General features: G+C 38.4%; 1 protein-coding gene across 1 annotated transcript in view; it reads right to left on the bottom strand.

Annotated features, from left to right (window-relative positions):
- Positions 1-610: 610 nt before the first annotated feature.
- The window catches only part of LOC125040403, an 11769-nt gene continuing 1960 nt past the window's right edge, over positions 611-10419 (bottom strand). The window contains exons 2-4 of the mRNA XM_047634957.1: positions 10123-10419; positions 9352-9531; positions 611-671 (exon numbers count right to left, since the gene is read on the bottom strand). The exon at positions 10123-10419 is cut by the window's right edge and continues 987 nt beyond it. Coding sequence (XP_047490913.1) covers positions 611-671; positions 9352-9531; positions 10123-10419 — 538 coding nt within the window. The remainder of the gene's footprint in view (positions 672-9351; positions 9532-10122) is intronic.

The raw sequence follows: 10419 nt of genomic DNA, 5'->3' as shown, positions 1-10419 counted from the left end.
CCTCTCTCTCTTCTTCCTCTCTCTCTCTTTCTATTCTTCATTCCTCCCCCCTCTTTACGTCATTATCCATCTACGTGTTCTTTGTAGTAATCTATCCATGTTTGCTTGTTTTTCTGTCTAATTTCCTCTTCCCTCTCTCTGTATCGCCATTTCTTTTCTTTTTTTTTTTTACCTTTCTCTCTCCACCTATTTCTCCCTTCACTCATTTCTTTGTTTTTATTTCTTGCAACCTTCCCTTTTTCTCTTACATCGCCTGCTTCCTTTTTCTACATCTTCTCTCTATGACCTTGTTTTTTTTGTGTTCCGGTTTGCTTTTCCCTTTTTTTTTTTCTACCTTTCAGCTCAATATAAAAAAAGAAAAATTTTTTTTTTTTTTTTTTTTTTTTTTAAAAAAAAAAAAAAAAAAAAAAAAAAAAAAAAAAAAAAAAAAAAGAGAACAAAGGTTTCAACCGGGGGCCAATGCAATTATTCGTTTTGTATTTTTCTAGGGACAATCTGGCCATCTCGCGGCTAAAATTTTTTAATAAAGAAGGTTTTTAGTTTATGGAAACCGGGGGCAGCCAAGATGAGGGAAAAAATTTTCAACAGCGATTCACCCTTGCAGAAGCCATTACATCGGGTCAATAAAAAAAACTTGGTGCCCCTCGAAGTTTGGGGGGGGGACCATGTACCTGGGGGGCAATGGGTCCTTTGACTCTACATTAATGAGGGGCTGCCATCAACAGACAGGCAGTTGCTGCGCTCCAGTCACTGGACAAGAATCAGTGCCTTGTGGTGATTGGAAAAACAAAGGGCTGTTCCCAACAGCGACCTGCCCTTCTCCCGTCTCGCACTTGCGTTTTTAAGCCTCAAACCCTATTGGGAAAACGGGTTTTTTACTGGTTCTTTTTTTCCCTTTTTTTAAACTGGCAGGGAAGCGAGGCTGGTGGGCAATGACGGCATATCGTGTTGCCATCGACCGCAGAACGACTATAGTGGAAACAATGAAGTCGTTGCAGGAGGGAGAGAAGGTGAAAGATGAGACAGATTATAGAGGTTTTATTATCACCTGTAATTACCACTACTACTACTAACAACAATAATGATGATAACGAAAACAAAATTTTTATTTTATTAAACTGGGGGAAAAAAGGGGGGAACAACAGTAAGAGGGGAAAAATGCATAAGAAATAAGGAAATAAGAAAATAATTTACTTTTCAACAAAAAATTTGCGATGATATAAAAAGATATAAAAACAAAATTAATGACAATAACACTGCCATATCTACTGCAAATTGGGGAAAAAAATTTTTCTAATTTATAATATAAATATAAGTGATTTAAAAAAATGCATAGGAAAGGGTAGCCGATAAAGAATGTAGAAATTAATTGTGATGGCCTTACTGATGATAGATATATAAGTTAAGATATTTATGATGTTGGGCAGTTAATTTAAAAACAATAACGAATAAAACGACCCAAAAAAAAAAAAAAAAAAAAAAAAAAAATATATATATATATATATATATAAATATATATATATATACATTTTCAGAGTGACAGTGATGAAAATAGAATTATAGCCGCAAAAAGAATAAAGAAGAGACAGATATTAGAAATAACAACAATTCAGATAATACTACTACTCATAATATTGATAAAACTAACAATGATAATGAAGGTACTACTTCGACAACTTTTCCCATTATTTTAATAATAATGATGATAATGATAACAATAATATCAGATAAAGGACAATGATCAATATTTTAAAGCATATTCAACAATAATGAAGTAATAAGTTTATGATAAAATTAATAACTAAGTAAATAAGTAATGATAATTTATTGATAAAAAGGACAATAATATTTAAAATATGATATAAAACACGAAAATATTACTATTTAATTTAAAAGAAATAATATAATAATGTTTAATAAAAATAATGATGAGAAATAATATAAAATAATGATAATAATAAGAAACATACAAATTTAATAACAATAATAAAATCCCCAAAAAAAAATTTTTTACAAATTATTAGGGTTTTATAAAAAAAATTTTTAAGGGTTTAGATAAGAACAATCCAAATGTTAATAAAAAAAATAATAACATTAATAATAATTAATAATAATAAAGATATATTGATCAGATCAGGGAGCTGAAATATAATAAGAGAAAAAATGATAATAAATACAAAAAAAATTAATAATAAAAATAATAATAAGAAGAATTATGATGATATTAATGGTAATAATAACAATAATAAAAGTAATAGTGATAACAATAATAATATTGATGATAATAATAATAACAATAAAATATTAATAATAGTAATGAAAAAATAATAATTACTATAAAAAACTAAATTTGAAAATAATGGGTAATAACAAACTAATGGGGGAAACATGATAGTAAAAAATAAAAATTTTTAAGAATAATAATGATAATAATAATATTGATGATACTTGATAATATTAACCACAATGATAAAAATTTTTTAAGGGGGAAAGGGGGTAACAACAACAAAAAAAAAAGGGTTTGAGATAACAATATGTTGGATAAAATAATAATAATAAAAAATAATAAAAATTATAAAAGGGATAATAATTGTCTTTAAAAAAATTAATGATATTAAAACAATAAAAATAAAAATTTAATATTGATACTGAAAGGGGGATAATATTGGGGAAAAAATTTCTTTATCTATTAAATTTAAACCAATCATGTTAAAAAAAATGATGATAATAAAAATGTAATATAATAATGAAAAAATAATATTTGAATGATATAATAACAACAAAACAAAAAATGAAAAAAAATTTTAATTTAATGATAGAAAACGAAAATAATATAATAAAAAACAAATAATAATGATAGAGGTTTTTTATAATGATAAAAAAGGGAAATGATAAACACTAAAAAAGGGTAAAAAAAATATTGATAATAATAGAAATTTTAAAAAAAGAAGGTGTTATAATAAAATGAGATAAAGAAATAAAAATTTGGTAATGATATTATATGATGAAATGATAACAATAAAATAATAGTAATATTAATATTAATAGTAATAGAATTTAAAATAATGATAAAAAAATAACAATAATATAATAAAATGATAATAAAATAAAATAGTAATAAAAAAAATAATGATAATGATAAAATAAAAAATAATAAAAATAGTAATAGTTTTTTGTTTAGTTTCAAGGATAAAAGATAAAATACTTAAAAATAATATTAAAAAGTTTTAAAATAATAAAAAATAAAAGATTAAGAAGAATATAATAAATTAATAATTACATTGGTGATAAAATAATCAGAAAATAATTATGATAAAAAAAATAATAATAAAATAATAATAATGGTAAAGTAATAATTAAATAATGTAATAATATATGATATAGAAATTTGTGTGACGTAATAATAATATAAGGATATTGACGCAAAAATGATTATGGGTAATAATGATAAATTGATATTGATAATGATAAAAAATAAAATTTTCATTATATTATACCAAAAATTTTGAAAAAATGTAAAATAAGATAATAAAATAAAAATTTAAAAAAGAGAAACAATAAAATAATAATAAAATTAATTTTAATAAAAAACAACTAATACAAGAAAAAATGATAAAATTTTTGCTGGTGAAATTTATCTTTAAATAAAAGAAAATGGGGACCCGCTTTCGGTTAAGGCTAGAAAGGTAATTTACACATATCCTAAACCTTTGTCTTCACCCCATCCCCTCAGCTACTCTTTCGATTTACCGAAGAGAAATAGATCATGAAAAGGATGAGCCACTGTAGGGTGAGTAGAATGGAGTGTGATAATGAAGGACTTTTGGGGGAGGGGAGGGGGGGGGGTTTTAGTGCATTTTCTTGACCGGCCCAAATTTTTGTATTCCTCGGAAGCCGCTGATAAGATAAGAGAGGTGAGCCATACTTGTCAGAACCTTTTACGTCATTTTCCTTATCTGGCTGTCTTCCTCCTCACCAATCTCTTTTTCTTGGACTCTTTGAAGCTGGGAGTTTTACTTTTTTATTATAATATACCAGTTTTGGGTTTTTTGGTAGGGTTTTGGGGAGGTATTGGTGTGTGTGTGTGGTGTGTGGGTGGGTGTGTGTGTGTGGTGTGGTGTGTGGTGTATGGGGGGGGTGTGGTGGTTTGGGGTGTTGTGGTGTGTTGGTGTGTGGGGGGGTGTGTGTGTGTGTGTGTGTGTGTGTGTGGTATGTGTGTGTGGGGGGGTGTGTGTGTGTGGTGTGGTGTGGTGTGTGTGTTTTGTGTGGGTTGGTGAAGGGGAGGAGGGGAGGGGAGGGGGGTTTGGGGTGGGAGGAGAGAGAGGGGAAGAGAAGGAGAGGGAGAAAAAAGGGGAGAGGAAGGGAAAAGGGAGAGAGGATGAAGGGAGGGAGAGAGCAGGGGGGGGAGCCAAAGGGAAAAGAGAGGAGGGAGAGAGGAGGGGGGGGAAGGGGAGAGAGGGGAGGGGCAAAGAGAGAGGGAGGGGGGAAAAAGAGGAGAAGGGGAGAGGAGAGAGAGGAGAAAGTAGAGGAGAAGAGAAGGAAGGGGAAAGGCGGGGAGAAAGGGAGAGAGGAAAAGGAAAGGGAGGAGAAAAGAGGAGAGAGAGAGAGGGGGAGAGGAGGAGAGAGAAGGGCGAAGAAGAGAGAAGAGGGGGGGAGAGGAGAGAGAGGGGAGAGAAAAGGAGAGACAGGGGAGAGGGGGAGAGGAGAGGGGAGAGAGGGGAAGGAGAACTAGGGAGAGAGAGGGGAGAAAGGGCGAGAAGAGAGAAGGAAAGGGGAGGGAGGAGGGGCGAGAAGAGGGAGAGAAGGGGGAGAAGGAGGAGAGAGGAAGAGAGAAGAGAGGGAGAGAGGAAGAGAGAAGAGAGGGAGAGAGAGGGGAGAGAGAGGGGGAAAGATAGAGGGGGAAAAAAAAATGAAAGGAACGAGAAGAGAAAAGAGAGGGGGGGGAGAGAGAAGGAGAAAAGAGGGAGAGAGGAGGGAGGGGAGGGGGAGACGAAAAAAAAGGGGAAAAAAAGAAGCAAATAAAAGGGGGGGGGGGAAAAGAGACGAAGCACAAAAAGGAAGAGGAGAAGAATATAGAAATAAAGGGGAAAGAAAGAAGCGAGAGAGAGAGAGGAGGAGAGAGCGAGAAGAAAAGGAAGAGAGAGAGAGAGAAGAGGAGGGGGGAGAGCGAGAAGAGAGAGGGGAAAAGATAAGAGAGGGAGATGAGAGAGCGGAGGAGGAGAGAGGAAAATAGAGGAGTGGGAAGAATAGGAGAGAGTGGAAAGTAGGAGAGCGCGGAAAGAATAAGAGGAGTGGGAAAGATGAGAGAAGAGGGAAAGAGTAGAGAAGGAGGAGAAAACAAAAAGAGAGAGAGAGAGAGAGGAGGAGCGAGGTGGGAGAGAAGAGAAGTGAGAGGAAAAAGGGGAGAGAGAAGCGGAGAGAGGCAGAAGAAAAGGGGAGGGGAGGAGCGGGAGGAGAGGAAGAGAGAGAGAGAGAGAGAGAGAGAGGGAAGAAAATCCAGAGAGAGGAGAGAGAGATAGGAGGAGAGAAGAGGAAGAAGAGAGAGAGAGAGAGAGAGAGAGAGCGGAGAAGCAGGAAGAGAGAGAGAGAGAGGAAGAGAGAAAGAAGAAAGGAAGGGAGTAAAAACGAGAGGTGAGAGAGGAAAGGGGAGAGGAGGGAGAGAGAGAGCGAGAGAAAAGAGAGAGCGCGGAGAGCAGTAGAGAGGAGGAGGAAGAAAAAAAGACAAACAAGAAAAGAAAACAAACCCCAAAGCCAGAAAACGAGAGAAGGATAGAAAGGAAGAGAGAGACGAGGGGGTAGAGAGAAGAAAGAACGGAGAGCGAGAGGAGCGGCAGAGAAGAGAGCAGATAGAGCGAGCGAGAGCGATCTCTTTCTCTCTTTTCTCTTTACCTTCTCCTCTCTTTCTTCCCCCCCCCCTCTCTCTCCTCTCTTCTCTATTTTTTGTCTCTCTCTCTCTTCTCTCCTCTCTCTCTCTCTCTCTCTCTCCCCTCCTTCTCTTTATCTTTTTCCCCCTTTTACTCTTTTCCTCTCCCTCTCTCTCTCTCTCTCTTCTTCCTCTCTCTCTCTCTCTCTCTCTCTCTCTCTCTTTCTCTCTCTTTCTCACTTCTCTTTTCCCTTCTCTCTTTTCTCTCTCTCTCTCTCTTCTCTCTCTCTCTCTCTCTCCTCTCTCTTTCGCGCACTCTCTTCCCTCTCTCTCTCTCTTCTCTCTTCCCCCCTCTCTATTTCCTCACCTCTCTCTTTCCTCATTTCCCCTCTCTTTCCCTCCTCTCTTCTTTTTCCCTCACTCTCTCTCTTTCCCTCACTCTCTTTCCTTCTCCCCCCCCCCTCTCTCTCTCTCTCTCTCTCTCTCTCTCTCTCTTTCTCTCTCTCTCTCTCTCTCTCTCTCTCTCTCTCTCTCTCTCTCTCTCTCTCTCTCTCTCTCTCTCTCTCTCTCTCTCTCTCTCTCTCTCTCTCTCTCTCTCTCTCTCTCTCTCTCTCTCTCTCTTTCCTCCCCCCCCCCTCTCTCTCTCTCTCTCACTCTCTCTCTCTCTCTCTCTCTCTCTCTCTCTCTCTCTCTCTCTCTCTCTCTCTCTCTCTCTCTCTCTCTCTCTCTCTCTTTCTCTCTCTGTATGTCTCGCTTCCTTCCTTCTCCCCTATCTCTCTATGTTATTTGTCTGTCTCTCGCTCTCCATCTGCCTCCCTCACACACTCACTCCCTCACTCATGCACTCACCCTTTCCCTCTCATCTTACCGTTAAGAATGGAGGCGGAATGAAAAACATTTTGCGGGCCCTTTACTGGATCCCTTTTCGTCTTCTCCTCTCAGCTTCCTCCAGATCCAAGAAAAAGACATTTTCTCCCTCGACAAACTTGGTCCAACTTTTCGAAGACTCCAGAAAGGGCTATGGTTTCCCCTCTTCTTCCCCTCTCAGACGTTCCTGGAGGCGACCATGGCGAGTCGACGGAGGAAAGGAACTAGAAGGCTATGAAGAACCTCTCCTTTCTTTCGTAACGCCGTTCCTTTCCACTCTTTTTTCGACACCTTTTATTTCTTCATAGTTAGAGACAGTGAAAATAGTTATCTACTTTCATGTCTCTTTGCAAAAAAAAAGTCTTTCCAGTCGAAAAAAATGTAATTATTACTGTCGAGCGTAACTGAAATTTACAAGATTTCGTGTGTTCGCGAGAGCACCAGACCTCGCCCAGATATCCGAAGTATGCGAGGGCGAGGCAGAAACAGGACTCGTAAGATGGAGACAAGGTAGACGACGATTGTGGACGAGGTACCGCAGGCAGGTGATAACTGGCCTTCGCTGATTGGTGGATAAAGGCCGCCCGAGATAAGATTTTTAGATTTTACCGTGCTATCTCGCTCATGGCCACCTTTAAGTTACCCTACCCCCTGTTCGTCTTCTATGTTTGCTTGGTGTTTCTCTATGATGCTTGAGGGGGAAGAAAATACCGATGAAAACTAAATAAGGTTCATTGGAGATCAGCTCTGACAGAAATGAAACGGAACTCTTCATGTTCCTCTGCCCCACACGCTAGGCTCTGTCTAAGAATGTTACTGCTAGACGTGTGACTACAGAGACACAATAAAATGTACTCTATAAACCGTACAGAGAATCTCACTCTTTCGCATAGGTGATATGCTACATAGCAGTATAAACTAAACATAACCTTCTCTATTTCACATGGTGTAATATCACACAAAAGCAGTGTGTATAATATAACCACATAATTATCACTATATACGTACGATAGTTCTGGCATCACAACCCGTATGTATGGCATCACAACATGGCACTCACAACTCACATCATTATCATAACTGATAAGTTCATTATCACAACCCACATCCCCTTTCCTACATATGGAGTCACACCCTTGGATTCCTTATCTACCCCCCCCCCCCCCGATAAACTAATTCCCCTTGTGCCATTATCATATTAATATTTTTTTTGCATTCCTCCCTCCTTTGATTGCTTCGTAATTCCTGCGCCCGCCCTCTTTATCTAGCCGTGATCTCGGGCTTCTGCGGCGACAGGTGGCGCAGGCGGAGGCGCTTCGCTGGCAGGTTCCCTTTTCTTCCCTCTGTTCATCCTCTTTTCTTCTCTCCTTTTCCCTTCCCAGTTCATTCCTTTTATGTTTTCCTTCCCGTACTGTTCACATATGAGCAGAGATTCTTCCAGGTTACCAAGCTGTCAGTGAGTCATTGCAAACTGCAGTGACTCACTGATCGAGTCATTGCAGAAATCGAGTTGGGCTTATCACTAGGAGGACATGTATACGAAGACATACACAGTTTTATATATATATATACATATATATATATATATATATATATGTGTGTGTGTGTGTGTGTGTGTGTGTGTGTGTGTGTGTGTGTGTGTGTGTGTGTGTGTGTGTGTGTGTGAGAGAGAGAGAGGGGACTGTTCTTTAATAAAACTTTTCTGTATATGTATATATATAGATGTACCATATAAATTTGAATATATAAATAAACATATATATATATATATATATATATATATATATATATATATGTGTGTGTGTGTGTGTGTATGTGTGTGTGTGTGTGTGAGTATGTATATATGTGTATGTGTGTATATGTATATATATATATATATATATATATATATATATATATATATATATATATATATATGTATGTATATGTATAATATATATATATATATATGTATATTTATAAATATATATATGTTTATATATATATAAATATATATATGTATGTATGTATGTATATAAACCAATGAATAAGTAAACAAATAAGTATATATATATATATATATATATATATATATATGTGTGTGTGTGTGTGTGTGTGTGTGTGTGTGAGTGTGTGTGTGTGTGTGTGTGTGTGTGTGTGTGTGAGTGTGTGTGTGTGTGTGTGTGTGTGTGTGTGTGTGTGTGTGTGTGTGTGTGTGTGTGTGTGTGTGTATGTATGTATATATGTATATATATATATATATATATATATATATATATATATATATATATATATATATATATATATATATGTATGTATATGTGCACACACACACACACACACACATGCACACATACACACACACACATATATATATATGCATACATGTATATCTATCTATTTATCTTTATATATGTATATGTATACCTATATATATCTATCTATACATACATATCTATATATATATATATATATATATATATATATATATATATATATATATATATATATATCGTCGGCATCCTTCCGTCTCGTGAGACGATGGAGTAGTTCCGTAGGGATAGGGTCAGCGGCAACGACGTGAGTGGCTGAATAGTCCCACCCGCGAATGGCAATCCCTCTGGCATTTGTCACAGACGAACGTTGACTGTTGTTGTGGCTGGCGCTCTCTCTGCTTTCGCCTTCTTCTCTTCTCGGCCAGAGCAGCATTTCTCGCGTCCTCGGCCTCCTTAACGGCAGATTTCACAGTTGAGCGCCAGGAAGGCCGGTCCTCAGCGAGGCTCTCCCAGGAGGAGACATCGATGTTGCACTGCTTCATGTCTCTTTTGCAGACGTCCTTGAAGCGGAGGCGGGGGCGCCCATTTGGCCGTGTGCCCTCGGCGAGTTCTCCGTACAGGAGGTCCTTTGGAATTCGACCTGCGTCCATCCTTCGCACGTGGCCGAGCCATCGCAAGCGTCTCTCCCGCAAGATGGCCACCATACTCTTCATGCCTGCTCGCTGTAATATCTCCACGTCTGGGATTTTGTCCTGCCAGCGGATGTGAAGAATGCGTCGTAGACATCGGAGGTGGAAGCTGTGGAGTTTCTTCTCATGCCTTGCGTAGGGGGTCCATGCTTCGCTGCTGTAGAGGAGGCTGCTGAGCGCACAGGCTTGGTAGACATGCAGTTTAGTCTTTTCCGTAAGACTGGAGTTGTTCCAAACGCTCTGGTACAGTTTCGACATAACTGCTGTGGCCTTGGCGATCCTGCTGCTGACTTCTGTTTCCAGTGTGTGTGAGCTTGAGATCGAGGACCCAAGGTAGGTGAAGTTTTCCACAGCTTCCAGCACGTGCCCATCGATGGTGATGGTTGGGGGATGGTCTGTGCCCTGCGCCATGACGCTCGTCTTCTTCAGGCTGATGGTGAGCCCAAACTCCTTGCAGGCGGCGGAGAATCGACTGACAAGCTGCTGCAGACCTTCTTCTGTGTGCGAGGCTAGGGCTGCATCATCGGCGAAGAGCATCTCGCGAATGAGCACCTCTCTCACTTTGGTCTTGGCACGGAGACGGGCAATGTAGAGGAGTTTGCCATCGGCTCTGGTGTGGATGTACACCCCTTCGCTGCAGTCCTTGAAGGCGTACTGAAGGAGCATGGAGAAGAAGATGCCAAAGAGTGTCGGCGCAAGGACACAGCCCTGCTTTACACCACTACTGACAGAAAAAACCCTGGAC

Source organism: Penaeus chinensis, chromosome 29 (assembly GCF_019202785.1).
Source record: "Penaeus chinensis breed Huanghai No. 1 chromosome 29, ASM1920278v2, whole genome shotgun sequence".
NCBI lineage: Eukaryota > Metazoa > Arthropoda > Malacostraca > Decapoda > Penaeidae > Penaeus > Penaeus chinensis.
This window is presented reverse-complemented; position numbering and strand designations above follow the sequence as displayed.